This window comes from Eumetopias jubatus, unplaced genomic scaffold (assembly GCF_037043125.1).
Source record: "Eumetopias jubatus isolate StellerSeaLion01/CBP00866 unplaced genomic scaffold, mEumJub1_p1.0 scaffold_16, whole genome shotgun sequence".
NCBI lineage: Eukaryota > Metazoa > Chordata > Mammalia > Carnivora > Otariidae > Eumetopias > Eumetopias jubatus.
The window spans coordinates 91,119,282-91,141,412 of record NW_028274822.1 but is presented as its reverse complement, the minus strand read 5'-3'; the positions used below and the strand labels follow the sequence as shown (position 1 = coordinate 91,141,412).

The window sequence follows — 22,131 nt, the reverse complement described above, 5'->3', positions numbered from 1 at the left end:
TGTGCCAACCCCCCCCACACACACACACACACTCCTCTCACTGAGGTTCAACCCAAGTGTCTTGCATTTATTTTATTTCTCCAGGGTTCCATATGCTCCTTCCCACTGTCTGGTTTTCACATTCTTCCTAATAAATACCCTTGGTCAGGTCCTGCTGTGGTTGACACACGACTTTAGGATTCAGGTCTCCGTGAGAATATGGCCTCCCTGCTTGGCCACCACCGCTCCCTCCGGTGCCATCTCCTGCCTCCCTCTGCAGTGAGCGGTTCCGTTTTGTTTCTCATACCCTGCCCCTGTCTGAACTTAGGCCTTTGCCCCTGACGACACGATCAGCTTTGTGACGTCAGAAACTCGATCTCTGTGATTCACTGCTTTATCTCTAGTGTTGAGGACAAAAAGGTGCTCATAAAATAGTTGTTGAACGCATGAATTTCTTTAATCTCTCATGCCCTGCCCACGCTTCTAGCCAAAGCTACGGGGCGGCGGGCGGGGGGGGGTGGTAGTCCTTAATTTCATTGATCCACATGACCTTCTTCGGACTCCAAGGTGGCTCCTAATTCTGGCGCCTCCCGATCTGGCAGCTAAGTTCCTTTATATACAAAGTCTGGCCAGGAAACACCATTTCTGTGTCTCGTGTTCCCACGCTGGAATCTTATCGATTGTTTCAGTTCAGCCTCTCCTATGGCCCCTCGAGCATCCCCTCAATCACGGAGTCACTCTCCCTTCAGGCAAGGGCAACATGGAGTCCGTTATTCCCCTCTGGGGACCGACGTATGGGGGCAGGAACCCTTTTCGAAGAACAGTTCATTTGGCAGACAGCCCCTGCGGAGGATGGACCACTGTGAGCACAGACTCAGGGGATACCTGAGCATGTGAGCATCGGAAACGGACGTTTGAGCTGTCCCCGCACGGGAACCACAGCGTTGTGTCGTACCTGGACTCTTATTGCACAGGCTCTGAGCTTGGGCGAGCTGCCCCCCTGTTCCTGAACTCAGGCAGGCTGCGCCCCTGCCTGGGACGGATGGCCAGGGCTTTCAGCACACCCCGTGGCCTGTTGCATTCAACAGCGTTTTATCAGAGCCCTGTTTTGACATCCACGCAGTGGTGCCGAGCACCTTCTGCATCCCTGTTAATTGACAACAGCACTGTTTAATTCTGTGTTCTCTAAAAAGCCCTTGGGAGAATCACTTAATGTAGAAGTAACCAGAGAACACACACAGGTCCAACAGGCCACCGGTCCGCAGGATATTCCTGTGTTCATCGTCTTGAGAAACCAGAGCAGCTGGGCACCTCCCCAGGGTCCAGCAGTGCGGAAGGGGCAGAAGATGAGAGAGAGCACCTCCCTCGCCCTGGGGGAGCACAGAGGCTGGACAGCAGGTGCATCACGGGCATTCGGTGCCGCTGAGTTTTGCATCCTGGGGCTGCTAGGGAGGCTGCCCTGCAGACATTGCCTAGTAATTCACAACACACCTTGCTTACGTCCACCCCCTATGGTGAGAGGAAAGTTGGTGTCCATTTTCCACTTAACCATCATCTGCAAAGGTATGACTTTGATTCGTAGACCTTTGAATATTAGAAACCTGAAAGTTACCAAGAAGGATTTAGGACTATCTAGAAGCAATATTTTTAAGGGGAAAAAAAAACACAGAACATAGATGCTGGCCATCATGATTTTAGAAAAAATAAGAACATGCATACATAAACGTGTGTGCATGCATAGACTCTCCGAAAGGCTGCTCAGGAGCCTGTACTGACCACAGTCACTTTCAGGGTGAAGGACAGGGAGCCTGGAGGGGGTGGGCGGGGCCTAGGATTCACAGGTATTCACAGGTGCCTGCTTCTTTCTGTTTTGTTTAACTTTTAAACCGTGAGCTGGTATCAACTTTCCATTCTTATGCCAAAGCAACTAGCAATTGGAAAGAAAATCTCTGATGAGTTACGCACACTTGCAAAGCCAGTATGAAAGATTCCTGACACATGACAAAGCTTTACGAATTTTAAAAAATCACTGAAAGAGGACATACTCATTGATGTCAGTGTTTCTTGTTGCAGTAGAGTGGAGATCCAGAAGTCCGCGGGCCTCACGGGGCTTTCCGAGTTAGAGTGTGTGGGGTAGTCCCGCAGCGAGCCCAGTTCACACCAGCTCAGACCCGGGTCATCGGCTCCAGCTTGCTGTGCTTCGGTCTCCCTCCTATAAACTAGTCGTGTAATAACGCTTGCCTCATTGGGTGGTTATGAAAATTACATAAAACACGGAAAACACTTAGAATAGCACCTGGAACATAGTAAATACTATGTAAACAGTGGAGATTTTTTGAACCAATATTGACACTTTATTAGTACTGAAGGCCCCTAGTTTCCCAAGAGAGAACCTAGTTCTCTCTTGGTTGTGCATTCTGTGTGTTTTCACCAAATGCAGAATGATGCGTATCCACCATTTCAGTGTCTTTGCCCCAAAGAAAATACATGTTTTGCTGTTCCTCCCTCCCTCCTTCCTAACTCCGGATCTTTCTACCAATCTTTTCACCATCTCCAGAGTTGTGCCTTTGCCAGAATGTCACACAGTGTGCAGCCTGGCTTCTTCCACTTAGGTGCCGCAGAGGACACGCGCCGGGTGGGACCTGGGAAGCCGGCGGGGGCCAGACCACATCACACCACGTGGGGCACAGTGCGAGTTGACTGTATTATCCCAAAGCGGTGGAAAACCACGGATGGGTTTTCAGAATGGTGTCCTGAGAGGAATATGGTAGTAATAAGTCTGTGGTTTTAAAAGAATGCTCTGTGCACTTTTGTCCCAATAAAAGTGATTAAGGGAAACTAAACAGGGAGGAGGGATGTGGAAATTCTGTGAGGCTTTGAGTCCACACCCAGATACGGCCCGACCGAAATGCCTGCATATGTCCAGCGAAGGACATGTACACGTCTGTTAGTGTCAGCATCACTTGTCATAGCCAAACCCTGGAAACACCCAAAGGTCCACAAAAGGGAGGACGGATGAGCGAATCGTGCGCTTTCCCACGAACCAGTCTCACAAAGACAGGAACACGTGGTGCGACCCCATTTATACCAAAGGTTAGCAACAAGGAAGTGTGGGCTGTGGTATGGGGGCGGGGAGGAGGGGGCACGGGCAGGGACCTGGAGGGTGTGAGGGGTTTCCAGCACGGCGATGACGTTCTGGTCCTTGAACTGCGTTCAGGTTCTGGGTTTGTTCACCTTGAGACCCGGCTTTGAGCTGTGCACTCATGGTGTGCACACTTGTCTGCGTGTCGTAAGGACGTTAAACAGAAAGTAAGTTCATGAAAAGATTTTTTAAATAATAAAGGAAGGAGCAGAGAAGGTGAGGAGGAGACAGGGAGGGAGGGTAGGGAGAAGTGGCAGGCATTTCGGGCCATGGCACCGCCACCCCACCGCCATCGCCACCGAGCAAGGGTGTTGCAGTGGCTCCCTGGGACTGCTGGCCCAGGGCCCCGCGTCACCAGCGACATCGTGGATGCAGGCGGTGGCAGGAGCGCCTCAAGTGGGTAATGCTGGGTCCAACCCACGTGGCAAGGCTGTGCTTGAAATGCTCCTGTTAGCGAGCCCACATGTCCATCGACGGATGGATGGATAAAGATGTGGGGTGCGGGTGTGTGTGTGTGTGTGTGTGTGTGTGTGTCTGTGTGTGTGTGTATAATAGAATATTACTCAGCCAGAGAAAAAATGAAATCTTGCCATTTGCAACGACATGGATGGAACTAGAGGGTATTACGCTAAGTGAGATAAGTCAATCAGAGAAAGAATTATCATATGATCTCACTCATATGTGGGATTTAAAAAACAAAACAGAGGCGCATGGAGGAAGGGAAGGGAAAATAAAATAAGATGAAAACAGAGAGAGAGAGAAACCATAAGAGACTCTTAACTATAGCAAACAAACGGAAGGTTGCTGGAGGGGAGGGGGTGGGGGGCTGGGGTCACTGGGGGATGGGCACGAAGGAGGGCTTGTGATGGAATGAGCGCTGGGCGTTAGAGACAACTGACGAATCACTGAATTCTACCTCTGAAACTAACAATACGCTATATGTTAACAGAACTGAATTTAAATTAAAAATTTTTTTAAAAGAAGAAAAAAAGAAAAGAAAGAAATGCCTGTGCTAGCATTCACATAGCCCAAGTGGGGATCAGTGTCCCGCTTCGCCGGGTATGAAGCAGAGACTCCTGCAGCCCAAGCAGCTGGGAGAGCTGGGCTTTTGTGGAGGGACGGACAGGGAGGGAGGACTCCTTAATCAGTGCTCATCCACTTCGGAAGATGCAATCAAAACTGGAGCCTTTCAGAACCGATGGGCGGATTTCATCTTTGTAAGGAGCCCGTCGGGCCAGCCCGTTCTTCATGGACCACCCTACTCTGGGCTCAGGCCCTCAGCCCGCAGGGCGATGAGAACCAGAAATGAGAAGCGTCTGTCGGATGCACGTTCACCAGCCTCACCGATGAGTCTCACTAAGTAGGCAGGCCAGTTTCCTGGGGCTTCCGTAGCCGTGACCCCGACCTGGCGGCTTTCTGGAGGCCAGATTCCGAAACCGGGTCTCAGCAGAACTGCACCTGCTCCAGAGGCTCACCTCCTGCAGCCTCTCTATCCACACATGGGCTTTTCCCTGGAGAGTCTGCGTCTCTCCTTTTCTGTCTCTTACAAGGACATGCTCACTGGACTCAGAGTCCACCTCAACCCGGTCTGACCGCCTCTTAACTAAATCATATCTGGAAAGATCCTATTTCCAAATAAGATCACATTCTGAGGCTCTAGGTAGACAGGAATTTGGGGGGACACGATTCATCCCAGTGTAGAAGGTCTGCAGAGCGTTTTTTATAGTTTATTCCTATTTGGTGATATATTCACATGGTTTAAAGTCAAAATGGAATGCAGGCCGTTCTCACCTCGCAGAGTGCCCTGCTAGTGGGATCTCATGCTTCAGAGCCGTGTCGTCGGTCCATGGCCACGTGGTGAGGAGCCCCACCGATAGGTTCCACTGGTACGATGCAAACCCAGGGCTGCCTGGAGGAAGGGACTAAGCTCCTGGCATAGGTGGTGCTATAGACCCAACATCCCTGTCCCCCCAGATTCATATGTTGAAACCTGATGCCTGAGGTGATGGTGGGAGGAGGTAGGGTCTTTGGGGGTGATGAGGTCGTGAGGGTGGAGCCCCATGAATGGGATTAGTGCCCTCATAAAGGAGACCCCGGAGAGCCCCCCCCCCGTCCACCACGGAAGGGCACAGCGGGAAGGCGGCATCTATGAGCCAGGAGCCTCTGAACCAGGGTCCAGGGGGTGCAGGGGCACTTGGACACTGAAGGAGCGACAGCCCAGAAAATAGTCAATGCTCAGGGCAAGTTTGGCCTTCACCGTGGGCACTGGGGGTCGGAGGCCCTGGCTGCCTTGGACCTGACCTTTGCCATTGAGGGGTCCGCCCTGGTGGTCCCTCTGTGTCAGTAGGCAGAGCACCTGCTTGCTGCTTCATGTACCTGTGTAGAGCCTGTGGCCCACGGAAGTGTATGATGAGCAGCACGGGCCCAGGTGATTCACATGGAGGGCCGTGCTGGGTGGTCTGGGCCAACACAGGAGGCACGCAGAGCACGGCCCTCCCCTCCCTGGCCCTGCCAGCATCTCTGCCCCTCTTCTCTGCTGACTGAGGCACCTCTGATGAGACAAAAAGGGACGGTGTTGTTATTATGGCACTAAGTTATTTCTTGACTTGGTGGTCTGTGCTTGCTTTGTAATTATTCATACCATCATATATGGTCCATGTTGTATCTATGTCATATTCTGTGACTGAAAAGGAAAGAATGCAACATTTAAAGAAAGACTTTAAGGATGGCTCGCTCTGGGGTTAAAAGGGACCAAAGAGCCTATTGCCAAAGGAATGAATCACTACTGGTGAATTTTCTAAATGGTGGAGGAGGGAGGGTGGAAGACGTGATGGAGCTTGCTGTTTTCTCCCTCTGCCAGGGCTCTTGGATCCCAGCATGCGCGGCACACTCAGGCCGTGTGCATCTTCGGGAGCGGGCAGAACTGGGCTTGCAAGCGAGCCTTGGGGGGGTGGGGTGCGCCTGGAGGGAGAGAGCAAAGATGCTGCAGGGCGAAGCATTTAGTGTTACATCAGAGATACTGATGTTTGCAGCTTCCTTTGAATTGAATCATAAAAGAAGATGGACAGAGGGTTGGAACGTGGAGAGATCTGTGATAAAGCAAATACAGAAAAAAAAATAGAAGCTAGGTGGTGGTTCTGTGGTATTCATTGTACAATTTCAGTCTTTCCGTTTAATATGTCATAACAAAACATTGAAAAAGGAGGTCAAAAATTTTTCATCAAAATATTAAAACTGTAGTTGAGGTCTGACTCTGATGGTTGTTCTGCGGGTAGATGGAGGGTTGCCAAAGTTTGGGAAATGCTGCATTTGAGCAAGCGAGCAGAGGTGATGGCCAGACAGGGCTCCCCAGACGGCAGAGGGGACAGAAGAGTTCACGTAGCCCCTGCCGGCCTGAGTGGAGCCGTGGCATTCCCTCTTCCTGTGGGCCCACAGCTGGTACCCCCCAGCAGGTCCTCCAAAGTTTCCAGATCTGAGCCATCTCCCCAAGCCGGGTAGTGCTGCCAAGACTGGGTTGGGAAATGAGATAAGCAGCTTGGCTCAGGCGCGCCTGCCAGGATCAGGGGGTTTCCTTGATGCCACGGAGTCGAGGCTGGTGCTCCAGAGCAGGAGCATGGCCCTCAGAGAGCTGATGGCATTTGTCTGGGGAGACAATGCGGGGGGATGGGTCCATCCTGCAGCGGTGTGGTCTTAGGCTAGACTCAGGACTTAAGAGATAGCTGCCTTGCCCATGGGGAAACACCGAAGTGCTGGCAGGTACTTGTGGATTTTGAGGGTGATGAGCAAAGGAGTTTCCATAATGTCAACTAAGTGTATTATTCTCTCTACTACATGCTGGGACCTGCTCCCCATGCCTCAAGGGACCACCATTTAATCCTACATCTCCCTGAGGGGAGCGCTAGATTATCACTCACATTTTGCAGGTAGGGAGCATACAGGTGGGGAGCATGCAGTTGGGGAGCATACAGGTGGGGGAGCATGCAGTTGGGGAGCATACATGTAGGGAGCATACAGGTGAGGGTGTATACAGGTGAGGGAGCATACAGGTGGGGGAGCATACATGTAGGGAGCATACAGGTGGGGAGCATACAGGTGGGGGAGCATGCAGTTGGGGAGCATACAGGTGGGGGAGCATGCAGTTGGGGAGCATACAGATGGGGAGCATAGGGGTGGGGAGCATACAGGTGGGGAGCATACAGGGAGCATACAGGTGGGGAGCATACAGGTGGGGGAGCATACAGGTGGGGAGCATACAGGGAGCGTACAGGTGGGGAGCATACAGGTGAGGGAGCGTACAGGTGGGGAGCGTACAGGTGGGGAGCGTACAGGTGGGGAGCTTACAGGTGGGGAGCATATAGGTGAGGGAGCGTACAGGTGGGGAGCCTACAGGTGGGGAGCGTACAGGTGGGGAGCTTACAGGTGGGGAGCATATAGGTGAGGGAGCGTACAGGTGGGGAGCCTACAGGTGGGGAGCGTACAGGTGAGGCAAGCAGATCATAGCATCAGGTCAGTAAAATGTGGAGCCAGGGTTGGAGCTCCTGCTCTGCACCTGTCTGTCCAGCTGCCATTTGTGGAATGTTCCTGGGATTTCCTTCCCTACAAGTGGAAAAAAAGGCACAGGCATCTAAGGGAGCCCTCCTGTTTGGCGACTTGCAGAGGGGACCTCGGTGGAAGGAGGGAGGCAGGGCAGACGGGCAGATGGTCTCAAGAGTAAGAGTGGGCAGTCCCACTTGCCAGTGAATCCTGACTGGGAAAGCCTGAGATAGAAGTCCCAGAACAGCCCGTGCTTTGCAGCTGCCGGAATGATGGCACAGGGGGCACCCAGCACACTAGGCCTGGAGGGAAGGCTCATCGCCAGGAAAGGAACTGAGTAAGACGAGCCCATGATGCATTTGGCAACGGGGCTGGTGATGTGATGATTTAGTGTTGTTTTCCATGTTACAAAGTCAAGAGCTGTCTTCCAGAATCGCGGTGTGTGGTTGGACAGGTTGTGCACTGCAGGACTCTGGTGGAAGCGTGCCATGTGCACGGATGCCTCCGCCCTCTCCTTCTCTCTGAGGAACAGCTGCAGCAGGGGTCTGGCTCAAGCCCGGGGCGTCCTCCAGCAGCAGGACACCCTGCACAGGCGCCGGCCCCGGCCACATCCCACGGCTGACGGAGTGGCCAGCTCGGAGGAGGGCAGGCACGCCTCTTGGTTGTGGCTGGTGTATGCTGGTCACAGGCGCCGGGGCAGCAGGTCTGGAAGGGGACTAAGGAGAGGAGAGCCATTAATAGGAAAGCCCACGCTCGCCGCGTGGAAGAGCGATGTGGGTGTCTCTGCAGCTCCCAGAAGCTGCTGCTTCCTCCTTTCCCTGACACAAAGCAGAAGGCCTGGCCAGCTGCCCCCCAAGTCTGTGTGAAGACATTTCACCCTTGTTGGCTCCTCTGCCCGCGAGCCAACAGCAAGCAGATGGTTCTCCTCCAGCTCACACGTCGGCCTGTGTCCTCCCCGGGGGCGCTGGGGCCTGGGCAGCAGAGGCTGATGCATCCCGCTCACTGAGTGCCCCCCGAGGACCCAGCAGGGGCCAGTCTAAGGATAAAATGTCCAGTCGAGAGCCATGGATGGCCACAGGGACGTGCCTGCTGGGGGGGGCGGCCAAAGTGTGGGAGCGCTGCGTTGTCTTGTGTGCTCCGTGGGCAAAAGTCAGAGGCGCTGAATGTCCTAGTGTGTTGTCCCCGACAGCCCCACACTGTAAACAAGTGTCCCACGTCCCTCACAACACTTAAATGTCCTTCTAGGGAACAGGGGCCCTTATGAGGACCATAGCTTAATACACAGAACACTGGATTTTTCAGGAATGCCAATGCAGGGTAAATGGAAGGAATATTTTGTGTTTGTTGGTGACTTTACCAGGAGCTGTCCCCCACCTGGGGAAGTCTCCTCACCAGGCATGGCGCTGAGCCACAGCGGCCGCCCCTCTGTGCCCACGCCCTGGGAGCCTCTGCCTTTTGTGGGTGGGGAGAGGAGCTTCACTGCGTGTCCTGGTGAGTCGTGCGCAAGAAGCTGCCCTTTGAAATATGCATCATTCCGTTATATTCACGTTTACTTTATATCCGGTTAGGGATATTAATTGTAATAAAATGTCTTGTAGGTGGGTTCCATTATCTGTGAATCCCATTTCAGGATTGTAAAGGGAGCGTCGCAGAATATCTGCCGAACGATGTGGGTACAGTGGCTGATGGGTTGGAACAGCGGGCTTAGGAAATTTGGTGCCGTCCTGGAGGCAATGTCAGGACTTGGTGCAAAGTGGTTCTCACCTCTGTTCATTCAACGGCTCTTTGTGGTGCGCCCACTGGACGCCAGGCACTGTTTCAGGCACGGAGGATGCTGTGGATCCGAGACAGGTCTTCCCTACCATGCCAGTTAGTCAGGATGGGCTCCCCGAGGCCGAGGAATGAGCAGCAGAGCCTCAGCAGGCTCCCCCGCACTCAGAGGGCGGCAGGTAACTCGGCAGGGCAGGCATCCTCCGTGGAGGCAGCATGATGCAGCACCTGCCCGCCCCCCTTCCCCGGACCTGCGAGAACAAAGGCAAGGCGGCACCAGAATTATGAACACAATGTCCCCCGGCACAGGTCTCTGCTCCGCTGGGGCGGGTCCCTCTGAATGTGAAGCACGCGTCCGCTTCGTCCTAACCTTGGCTGCCCCAAGACCAGGGTCAAGAACAGCTTGCCATCCAAAAGGGAAGGGAGAGAGAGATGCACACTCTGTAGTTTCCAGAGCGGGCTGCTAGCTTCCGAGGACCGGGAGAAGGTATTTTAAGGAAAGCTGAGCGCGGGGTGGGGGCGCAGAATTCAACAGCCGGTGGCAGAACAGAAGTCAGTCCTCCTAGAGGCGCTTTTCCCAAGGAGTCTGGTTTTCCCTCCGTGTCCGTGTTTTTATCCGTGTGTGTCTGCATGTGATTAACGCGGAGCTATTTCTCCAGCTGCCCCAGAAGGAGATGCGCGACAGTCTCCGTGCGCACGGCTCCGGCCCGCCCACTGTGGCGTGGGCCCTGAGCCCACGGCACTGGCCACATGCTGGGCCATGTTGAGAACAAAGACAAGAGAGCATTCCCTGAGCGCCTGATTCCTTCTGACCCAGGGAAACACTGCAAGCAGAACGTAGGCTCCTGCAAAAAGGCTTGGTTTGGGTTTTAAAATAACAGAGCCTCCTGGGAACTTAAATTTAGGGTTTTAGAGGGAAAATTAGGCTATCGCACACAGATGATTCCAAAAATACCAGAATATCTGTGTTTGGTGTCATAGATAAGCGTCCCACGTGGGGCTGGGGGGGTGCCACTCGGATGCTCCTCCGGAAGGGGCTCTCGGCTCTGCCCAGGAGTGCGGACGGTGGAGCTCCCTGGGTCGCCTCGGTTCCGAGCTGAGCTGTGGCCTTCCTCTGCAGCCCCGGCTGGCGGATGACGCAGGCGGTGGCATGAGGCCCCAGCTCCTTGCACCCACACATGGCTCCTCTCCTGGGTAGCTGTCCCTGGCCCTGGGCCCTCACTACAGCCGGGAGGGGTGCCACCACGTCCGCACCGGACCGGAGAGCCCCCCCGCCTGTCCTGTGCCCCTTCCTGCTCCCTCCGCAGATGCTGCTACCTGGTGGACCTTCTGTCTTGGGGTCTGCTCCCCAGAGAGTTCCCCAGTCACACTGCGTGGTGTCACAAGAGGGCCAAGATGTGCCGCGTGCAAATCCCAGTGCTTTCCAGCCACGCAGACCCAATCTGGTCACCTGATCACACGGTGCCTCAGTTTCCTGCTCTGCACAGGGGGCCTCGTGAGAACCCCGCCGTGCTGGGTGACTGTTGGGGATCACAGGTCCCTGCGTGGAAGCCCTGGGAGGGAGTCGGTCCCGGGCGCCCACTCTCACTGCCGCCGTGTGAAGCCCCACTGGGCGCCACGTGGCCCCTGAACCGTGGTGCCTCCCGCGGTGGGAAACAGGCTGTAGGGATCGGCGCGGGCCGTGTGAGGAGGTACCTGAGCCGCGGGGGGTGCGCTACACGGCAGACGTTGATTTTCCTACGATTCTGGGGTTGGAAGTGCAAGGTCGGGGTGCCGGCTTTCTCCTGAGGCCGCTGTCCTTGGGGACCGCCGCCTCCTCCCTGTGCCCCACACATGGTCTTCCCTCCGCGTGGGAGCACCCCTGGGCCTCTGCGTGTCCTGCTCCTGATGAAAGGCCACATCTTCACATCAGCACCTCTCTGGAGGCCCTGTCTGCAAATCCAGCCCCATCCTGAGGTCCTGGGAGCCACGGCTTCCACAGAGGGACGTGGGGGGCAGGCAGGTGAGCCCCTGTCAGGGCCGTGTGATGCGCAGTCAGCTCACTCCCTCTGCGCGCTGACTGCCACGGCTCTTTGTCCTCCGTGTGCTCACTGGACACTTGCTTCTCCCTTGGCGGAAGCCTGTCTCCTTCCCGTTAACAGACACCAGTGAGGTCGGTTGCCTCCCGATAAATTAGCCTCGCCTGGCAAGCTAGGTAAAGTTGTCTTGTGCTCTGCTAGCCCAGTGGAACACGTCCCTCGTGGCTATGGGACACTGTGCCTCAGTTTCTCCTGTGGAACATGGGACAGTAGTACTACCCAATAGACGTATGTGGAGGATTGCGTGGAATTAGGTATTAGATGCTCAGCATAGGTGCCTTGCGTATAACAAACACTCAGTAAACATTAGACACTGTGTCCGTTGCTACCACTATTATTAACGGTATGATTTTTGTCCAGGATAAAGACTAATCTCAAACACGTTAATACCTAGCTTGAGAATTGGATGCAAATATCCCTGTAGGCTGTTTACTTTTGCCAAATCTGGGTGGAGGGGTAGAATTTTAGCATCCTTACGTCTAGCTCTTAGGGGGAAAAAATGAAAGAGAAACATCAGAAGAACATAAATTTTACCGTGAACGTTGATGATATTTAAATAAGATCTGAATTCTTACCGCACTCAAACAGAAGAGAGGAGTGGCATAAATTCACACAAGTGATGGGTTGTGCACAGGGGAGTCGGTGTTGCTGACGATATCCTCCTGGCAGCACAGCGCGGCTGTGGCTGGAAGGGGAGTCTGAAAGAGGGGCGCGTCCCCCCAGAGGGTTCCCTCACACCTTCAGCACCGTTCAGCGTTGTTCGGAAGGCACGGGCAGGTCTTGTCCACTCACCTGGACCGATCGGTGCGTCCATCCCTCTGGCGACAGTCAGGGAGAGGGAGGGGAAGGTGGGGGTCCGGGGATGGGATGAGTCCCGCCCATCTGGCTGTTGTGGGGACCACGGGATGCGGGTGGACCCACGTGGGCTCTGGGGGGACCCAGCGGGTGTCTTCCCAACTCAGGGTGGGCCCAGCCTTGCAGTGAGGTTGCCTGGACCGAGCGTGGGCCGGCCCCTCATGCAGGAGGCTCAGTGAGGAACGCGCCAGAGCTCAGGCCTGTGATCGGGGGATGTCGCAGGGAGAGCTATGCCCAGGTGGCGTGCTAGTCTCCGGTGGCCACTGTGACAAATGACCAGGAGTTTGCTGCCTTAAAGCAACAGGAATGCTTTCCTTACGGCTCTGGAGGCCAGAAACCTGAGTGATTCCTCTCAGGGGCCCCAGGGAGGAGCTGTTCCCGCCCCTTGGAGGCGCTGCTGACAGTCAGCCCTCCTGCCGCTGTGGCCACGTCCCTGCGCGTCGGCCTCACCTCCACGTGGCTCCCTCCTCTTCTGCCTGGCGGGTCTCCCTCTGCATCTCCGTTACAAGACGCCGACTCCATTTGCGGCCTGCCCCCAAATCCAGGACAATCTCATCTCAAAATCTTTAACTGAATGTCATCTGCCACGTGAATCTCCCTCCCTCTCTCACACCACAGTCCCCCCCCCCTTTTCTGCTTCCTACAGACAGGCTGGACCACACTTGGAAGCAACGAGGGTTGGGGAGAGCCAGCAGGGCATCAGCCCCCCGACTTGCAGCCCGAGCTGAGTCATAGGCAGAGAAAGATCTCTGACACCCCCAGGCTGAAGTCCCCTCCCCCTGTGAAAATGGCAACAAGCAAGGCCCAGTGGTGCTGGATCCCGAAACCATGCGATTATGAGCATTGGGATGCCCAGGCACGTGTCATGCCCCCCAACTCTCCAGCACAGAGGCTCAGGACACCCCCTTTCATTCACCGCCAGAGTCCTTCCTGTGTGGGATCTCCTCCCTCCTCGGATCCCCTCCAACCTCTCCAAAGCTTCCTCCAAGGTGAAGCCTGCTAGGCCGCAGGTCATTCCTCCCTGATTTTCATTTGCTTCCTTTGCACGCCGTTTCCATCATTAGAAAGCCATCAGCTTGAGGCAGTGCTGGGGAAGGGGGTCCCCTAAGTTGGGCATTATGGAAAGGTGCTTGCTTATAACCGAGACCTCTGGCCCCCAGGGCAGACCCCAGTTACATTCCTGGCTCATTTTGTGTTTTCAGGAATTAGGATCTTCCCAGCAACCCCCCTCATTATTTCATCTGTCATATGTCTCATTCACTCTGCTGCAGCCCATGAAATCTGTGAATTTGGTGCATTCTTTCTCTACTAATGCAGGCATCAGGACGTGTCTGTGCACGTGGCCAGGTGGGGATAGCTTGGCTGACGTGAAGGAACGTAACCCAAGGTTATCAGTGACTTCACACAAGACAGCTGAGCTTGCCACCCGGGCCGCCCGCCACCTGTCTCCGCGGCTTGGCGGCGGGGGGTGGGGGGGGTGGCGCTCTGAGCTCAGGGGCGTGGGCTGCTGGGCTCCCAGCACTGTTAGCACCACAGAGAGGGATGGGGAGCCCTGGAAGGTCCCTCTTGGGTAATGAAGTGTTGCCACGAGGAGGTGACACGTGGCTCCAGCTCACAACTTATTCTCAAGATGGTCCCCTCCCCGTCCAACAACACATGAGCTAGGACAGTCCCACTATGCACCCGAACTAGGGCCAGATGCTGCTGGCAAGCCGTCGTGCTCCCTGCCATGTGCAGACCCCGGCCGTGCGCGGAAACCCAGAGAAGTGTAGGGGTGGAGATTCACAGACCCTGCAGTCAGATACAGTTTGTGCTTTTATTACTTGTCATGAACACTTCATGCTCGCACACGCACACACATGCACGCACACAAACACATGCATAGGTAGACCCACACATGCACACACATGCACAGACCACACATGCACACGGACACGCGTGCACACACGGCCATACCTCTACCTCAGCACCCCGCCCTCAGCCCCAGTATCGCAGTTCCCGCCCCAGGTGCCGAGGCTCTACCTGCCTCTCAAAGGACACTGCTTAAGTGTGAAGTCCTGCCTTCCCTCCATCCTTTTAGCAATGTCTCGCTCCCTCTTCTTCTTATTGCTTAGAGGAATAAATACTGAGCTTCAAAGCAAAGCAAAATGTAACACAACATGAAGACTTAGCTCTGTATTCATAATCTACCCCAGTACCTCCTCTGCTCTGTGTTCCACGGGGGGCTTGGGGTGGCAGGCGCGCCTAAGACGCTCTCCCACCTTCTTCTCCTAGAACACCTCCTCCACCGAGAGGCCAGAAAGTTACATCCCTGAAACAGCCCATGGCCCTGAAAACTGGTCTTACAAGCCCCACCTCCCTCCCTCCTCCCCCTCCTCCCCCTCCCTCCTCCAGTCAGCTCATCTGTGACAATCAGCCTGATTTGCTGGAAGACTTGAAAAAGAAAAAGCCTGAGATTGCAGGCCCACGGCAAGGAGCATTGCGGCCAGGCCACAATGGCGACAAAGCCTCCTGAGCCATTCCATCCGGCCTTTCCATCAGACTTAAGTACTTTTGCTATTGGCAGATATTTAGGATGACAACCTCCTCCGACTCATCAATGGACCTGTGTCCACGTTTCTCTCCAGAGTCATTCCTGATCATCCCCAGACTCCGAACCTCTCTGCGCCCCTTTGTGTGTTTTGTATCCCGCCTGCCTAATCGCGGAGATGAAAGGGGCCTTTGTTGGAAATGCTTTTTATGATGTGGGAACAATGTGATAATTTCTGCTTTGCTTTCTTCACGCCCCTCCAAGTGCTGGGGGGAGGTGTGCATCCTTTACGAATCCAGCCCGCGAGGACCATTCAGTCAGAGATGCTGCACCTGCAGGAGGAGACAGCTGGGGTGGCCTGGCCAGGGGTCTGGGCTTTGTGTTTCTAGCTGTGTGTCCCTGGGAAGCATTACTGAACATCTTGGGGCCTCAGGCTGACCATCCATAAACCCGGGACAAAACTCCCCTGCCTCCTGGGTGCTTGTGCGTGCTGAGACCACATGTGCTGCGCTCAGCTGCTGGTCCGGGCACATGGTAAGCGCTCAGTCAACGCAGGTGCTCCCTCCACGCTCACTTCAGGCTTGTGTCCGTGTCCGAGGCCCTCCGCAACACACCAGCACATGCCTGGGCTCCACATGGCACGTTCTGGAGGTCAGGTGTTGGGAAGCAGTTTGGGCAGCCCGAGGACCAGAGGTGCGCAGGCTGCACTCCCTCCCGAGGCTCCAGGGGGAGGCATGTCCTTGCTTTATTGAGCTTCTGGAGGTGCCTTCGTCCTGTTCTGCGTTGCCAGAGCCCACAGAGTGACATCCCGCTTGGGTGGCCTTCCTCTGCTGCAGCCACCGATCTCCTTCCACTTCTCTCTTGTGAGGTCGCTTAGATGACCCTGGGGGCTCACCCAGACAACCCTCGATAATCCGGCCAGGTCAACATCCTTAACTGAACCCCATCTGCAAAGTCCCTTTTGCCAAAAAAGGTCACATTGACAGGTTCCAGAGACTCGGGACCTGACATCTTTGGGGCCATGAATCAGCCTAGCACGTGTCCCCAGGTCTGGTTCAGGAGAGAAGGAAGGCCCCCGGATTGCTGGAAAACAAAGACAAGAGGTCTTGGTTCTTCTCTCAGATGCCAGCAGAGAGGAGAAGTCTTGTACAGGGCAGGAGCTGAGAATGTGGACCGCAGAGCTGCACCCCCAGCACCCGACTGTGGCTCTGCCCCTTCCTGGGGGAGAGCCCGGTCTCAGGCTGCCCGGTGGACGGCATGAGCTCACATGTGCCCACGTCTCCGTCTGGGGCACAGAGCCTGGGATACGGATTTAACCGGGGAGGGGCTCCAGGAGGCAGAGTGAGGGAGAGGGGGCAGGACAGGAAGCAGGGAAGGAAGAGACACCAGCAGGGGGTAGTGCCCCTACTGGGCAAGTGGGGAGATATCCCATGGGATTCAGTAAGGAACCGTGAAGAGTACGGGTCACATCCGCCCCCACAACTAAGGTGGGAGGTTCTCTGCAGAAATCTGTATGGGAGCAAAAGAGCACAGGACACACCGATGAGGGGAACTGAGCAGGGTAGTTTTCGTGAAACTAGCCTCGGTCTGCCTGCAGGAGGCCCTCAGGGTGGTGGCTGTGCACACAGTGTCCCTCCTCCAGAAAAACCAGAGGGCAGCAGGCTAGGGGGTGGGTGGGCAGCACGCAGCACCCAGTGGCTGAGGGCACGGCTCCCAACACCTATGGGCCGTCTGCCAGAGGTGCAGCAGGAGAGGTCAGCTGCATGCCTATGGTGCCTGGGGGGTGGTTCTGCATGCAGACTGGAAGAAGGGGTCCCCGGGGGGAGTGGTCAGACCCCCACAGCATCTGCTGCAGCCAAAAGCAGAGAACAGCGTCCACTGCAGGGCTCATGCTTCAAAGAGCGAGGGCACTTCACCTCGCCTCCTCCACCTTCTCGGCTGTTTCCGCGGTGGTGGGGTACGGTAAGATCTCACTGCCTCCCGCCCCTCCTCCTCCCAGGTGTCTGACAGATGTGACTACGTCTTCGTCAATGGGAAGGAAATGAAAGGCAAGGTGGACGTGGTGGTGAACTTCACCTACCAGCACCTGAGCAGCTCCTTGGAGATGACCGTCTGGGTGCCCCGGCTCCCACTGCAGATCGAGGTCTCAGACACCGAGCTCAACCAGATCAAGGGCTGGAGGGTGCCCATTGTCTCCAATAAAAGGTGGGTGTGCTAGTCACGACTCCCTCTCAGAGACCCGAGTCAAATACGCTTCCACTAAAAACAGACACTTGCAGGTAGCTGATTTCAGGCATGACTGGATCCAGGGATTCAAACGGCACCCTCAGGACTCTGTCCCCGGCTCGGGGCTGGTTTGCCATGTGTTGGCCTCACTCTCCACCAGGCTTCTCTCCTGCAGTTCCAGACTCGCAGGAAGTGCATCCTGTCCTTCCCAGTGGTTCCTGCAGAGATCCTGGAGTTACGCTGGCCTCCCCTCGGGCTGTGTGCCTGTCCCCGGAGCAGTACTGTAGAGAGGACATAGAGCACACGGTCTGTCCGATGAGCCTTCAGCACAATCCCCTGCCCGGAATCAGAGCACCCGGAAGAGGTCAACCCCGCCTGAACCAATGGATCGATACCAGAGGGGGCCAGTTGACTCTGGGAAGGCACGAACGACAGAGGTCCCCCAGAGAGACCTGGGAGCAGACTCTGGCTGACCTGGGCAGCCTCTCGGTGCCCCCAGCCCAGAAGCTCTGAGATTGCTTGGTCTCGGGGAGATGAAGTCAGAAGCGTGTCTCCCTGTGCCTGGTCCTTTACCCTAAGGCGTCTGGTAGAGGGACAGATGTCCTTTATCCACACAGCTCACCAGGTATCAGGAGAGTAGCAAGAGGTCAGGCTCTTTGTTCAGAGACTCTGTCGTCTCAGAGAAACTTGTGACCAAGGGCTGGCATGCCAGCCACCTGCAGAAAGTTGAAAGTGAGCATACACGGAATTAGAGAAGGGAGCACTCCAGGTGTCTGTGCTCGGTAGGGAGGACAGCTGGTGTCCTCTGAGGGATGCCCTTTCTGTTCCTGCCCTTGGATCTCCACCCCAGTTAGTTCCTGTGCCCTGGGGGAGGGGACAGCTTCGAGAAGGCAGGCGGGAAGATGGTTTCAGCAGTGACCCTCTCCCCGGCCGCGGGGTCCGTGCCGCGGAGCTGGCGGGACCCTCTCCCTGGCCTCAGGGTCCATGCCACGGAGCTGGCAGGGTGTGGTTAGGAGAGGTTATTGATGCTGCGAGGTGGGCAGCCACCGGGAGGACACGCCAGAAGACTGGCTGAGTGTGATCGTGGCACATCTCAGTATCACGCTGTCCAGCTCAGATCCAGCCAAAGACCTGGGCTGATGCTCGGATGGAGACCACGCTGCACCAGAAAGAGATGGCTGGGCGGAGGCATCAGACCTGTGGAGGGCAGCCAACATCTGTCCCCGAGCCAAACCATCCCAGTCCTTTCTGTGCTTACTGTCACGTTACCTTGAGTTTGATACCCACCGCTTGCGTGCCGGTTTATGGGGCTATTGCGGTCACCCGCAGCCCTATCAGATTAGTTACCCGTGCTGCACGGTTTGATGAGAAGTCCCCAAACCTCAGGGCTTGAAGCAGAGGCGTATGATCTCACAGTGTCTCCGGATCAGGAGTGCAGGCTTGGCTTAGCGGGGTCTCTCACAGATGGCAGTCGAGGTGTCGGCTGGAGCTCGGGGTGTGGAGGGCCCTGCCTCCCAGCCCACGTGGTGGTCAGCAGCCGTGGTTGCTCACGGGCTATGGAACGGCGGCTCCCGGCTCCTCGCCGGCCCTTGCTCTGGCATGTGGCTAGCCCGACAGGGCTGCTCACAATGTGCAGCTTCCTTCCTCAGAGCAAGCAAGAGAAGAACCAAGGGAAGACTACCAAGCAAGACAGATGGCACAGTCTCTTTTAAAGCCGCATGCTGGAAGTGACATCCCCTAACTTTGGCTATAATCTTCCACTGTAAGGAGGTTCCTAGGAGCAGCTCGCACTCAAACGGAGGGGACTCCGCCCAGTGCGCTCTGGGAGGCGGGGCTCACTGGGGACACCTCGGATCTCTGCTGACCACACCAGCCCCTTCTGATGGTCAGGCGTTCGGGGTATCTGTCACCTGGGTTCTGTCTGAGCCCCACCAGGCTGGGCTCACTGCCTGCTCCCCTTTGCAGCCCCTGCCGTTGGCCCAAGTCAGTACCCGCTAACCTGACCTGACCGTTTGGCAGGCCGGCTCGGGACAGCGAGGAAGAGGAAGATGACGAGAGGAGGGGGGGTCGCGGCTGCACGCTCCAGTACCAGCACGCCATGGTGCGGGTCTTGACGCAGTTCGTGGCCGAGGCGGCGGACCGGGGCGGGCACCTGGCCCACTTGCTGGGCTCAGACTGGCAGGTGGACATCACGGAGCTGGTGAATGACTTCATGCAGGTGGAGGAGCCCCGCATCGCCAAGCTGCAGGGGGGACAAGTCCTGATCGGCCAGGAGCTTGGGATGACCACCATTCAGGTAAGCAACCCCCAGCGCAAGTACCCTCTGTATCCCTGCCTCTTCTCTGCCCAGATGAGAATTGTTTGTCATTACTTAGGACATCTATTTCTAGAGCGAACCAAATTGTCACCTAAATAATATAAGTGGTGTAAGGAGGTGACAAGAGTCTTAGAGTTCCTCACTTATTGCTTGCATTTGACAAACACTGGATGGCTCCTCTGGGTGGGTCGTGTTTGAGACCCCAGGACACTGTCTCTACGCCATGCTGGGTGTTACCGTCGTGGGGAGAAGGCTGTGGGCGTGAGCTGGCCTCATGGGAGCCGTGGGCATGGGCATGGCCCGCGCTTCTCGCTGAGCCCTCCACCCCACTGACCATCGTCCTGTGTCACAGCATTCCATCCCGCCGTGATGCCATGCCGCCTCCAGTCCCACCCCAGGCCCAGTGAAAACTAGGGTGTCTCAGAAACGAGCTGAGGAGAGGAACAGTTATTATGCCCTTCACGGTCTTGGGGGCACCTGCAGCCAGGACTGGATGGGGCAGGACCAGGATGCAACATGGATGTTTTGGAACAAACACTCCCCCAAAACACTGTCCCGGGAGGTCCCCTGGGTTTAGTCGTCTACCTCCCATCTGAGAACAATATGATGGTTCAGCAGCTGCCCCTAATCGGGCTACTAGCCTGTCAGTGGGGTTTCTGACACAGCTGTGCACGAGGAACCTCGTCAGTGAAAGTGTTGATTATGCAAGATTTAAAGCATATCCGCTCTGGAAAATTGGCTGGTATCTAAAAGAGATCGTTTTACTCAAGGAGGCAAATAGACAGGTTTGAAGTGACCCAGGGGTCACTTGCTCCAATGATCTCAAAGACCGGAGAAGGTGACAGTGAGCAAAGCTGCCTGGGCGTGAGTTGAAAGACAGCAGCTCACTTGGGCCCCAAGTGCTGGGAACACGTTAGGGGCCAGTGAGGAGTGTGGCGAGGGCGGGGCTGCCGAAGGAAATGCGAATACAGCACGGCCAGATGTTGCGACTTTTCCAGAAAAGCGAGAAATCTTTTTGTATGAAATCCTCTGATTTTTTTTTTTCAGGGTGGCCATTAATTCCATTTTAAAGTTTTGTTTACGTCAAACAAAAGCTATCTGCCCCCTAGACAGGAGCTCGAAACCTCTATGATTGACTTTTAGTTGAAAGACCTAAACCAAAGAGCGAAGTTCCTACCCCCTGTCCCCAGGCCAAACTGACACCCGGGGCCTGGAACCAGGAGCGGCGGCATTAGCCACTGTCCCTATGTGGTGGTGTAAGCACCAAGGCAGTGGCGCAAGTCCGGGCTTCCCGTGCATTCAACACAGACACCGTCCGGGTGGGGCACAGTCTTGAGACCCTTTCCTTTATTCCCACTGAGTCCTCCTGAGCTATAAATTCGCTTGTCCACTTCCTCCTGGGGACTCATAACTCATATTCACAGCCATTCAAATTGTCCAAACCAGACTTAGAGACCGAAGGTGGTATTTGGATAGAATTATGGAGCTCAATACACGAATTTCAGGGGTCCTGGGAAAACTGTCATCTGAACATACATCTTCATAAATAGCACCACCTCGCAGAGAGAAGCGTGTCAGGAACGTGAGTTAAAAGAAGCTGGAAGCTGTGTCATCCAGGGTTGAGGCTGAGGGTTCGCGGGGAGCAAAGTTCACTCTTCAAACTTGAGTGAGGGGTGAGTAGGACACGGGGTTCCACAAAACCAGGACCCCCTCTGCAGGGTCTAAATGGGGCGTAGGCTTCGTTTCCGCAGGACCGTGGTGTCTGCGGGAGAAACGAGACTGTGATGTTGGCTCCGGTGGTGGAGACTCACAGCTCTGTTTACTGGGGACGCAAGCTGATCTCCCAAACGCTCGTGTTGCCCGAGGTATGGAATGTGAGCTGTCGTGACACACGGGATGACTCAGGTGACACATGGGCCAACAGTCTCCTCTCAGTCACACACATGTGTAAGAAAGAAACACGTAAATACGTAACTAGCACATCAAAATCAGTTTTTCCTTGCTGCTGTGAAGTTTCTTAAACCAATTATTTGATGCACATGCACATGTAATAGAAAATGATTGTGCAGCGCGAGCACCATGAAGCCGGCACCCAGTGAATGGCAATGTCAGTTCCTCCTCGGAAGGACTGCGGGGGGCGCCTGGTGGGTCCTGGGGTCTATCCGTGTAGCGGGGGGGCGTCAGATACCCCCATCGTGTGAGATACATCTTTTGGAAGAAGACATCAGTGGGAAACACCCATTTCTGTTCACTCTGGCTCATTTGTCTGTCTCTACGAGCATCATTTATGCCATGGGAGGAAATTCTGGGGCCACAGCAAACTTTTCCTTCCATGTTGGTTCTGCCTTTCAGATCCTGTCGCCTCTGTCAGACACCATCTTGGCAGAAAAGACCATCACAGTGCTGGATGAGAAGGTGACCATCACAGACCTTGGGGTCCAGCTGGTGACAGGGCTGTCACTCTCCCTGCAGCTCAGCCCAGGGAGCAACAGAGCTATCTTTGCCACCGCAGCGGCTCAGGAGCTTCTGCAAAGGCCCAGACAGGTTTGGAGGCAGGGCTAGGGCCACACGCCAGGTGGGTCAGACATCAGGTGGGTCACGCACCAGGTGAGGTCACACATCAGGTGAGGTCACGCACCATTCTGCAATTCTGCAATTGTATTGCAGCATTCTGCAATTAGTAGCTGTCTAACAGTAGCCA

The 22,131-nt window shown here is 55.4% G+C and overlaps 1 protein-coding gene across 1 annotated transcript in view; it reads left to right on the top strand.

Annotated features, from left to right (window-relative positions):
* The window catches only part of TMEM132D (transmembrane protein 132D), a 547,747-nt gene that overhangs the window by 520,706 nt on the left and 4,910 nt on the right, over positions 1-22,131 (top strand). The window contains exons 6-8 of the mRNA XM_088019389.1: positions 16,887-17,092; positions 19,133-19,409; positions 21,783-21,974. Coding sequence (XP_087875515.1) covers positions 16,887-17,092; positions 19,133-19,409; positions 21,783-21,974 — 675 coding nt within the window. The remainder of the gene's footprint in view (positions 1-16,886; positions 17,093-19,132; positions 19,410-21,782; positions 21,975-22,131) is intronic.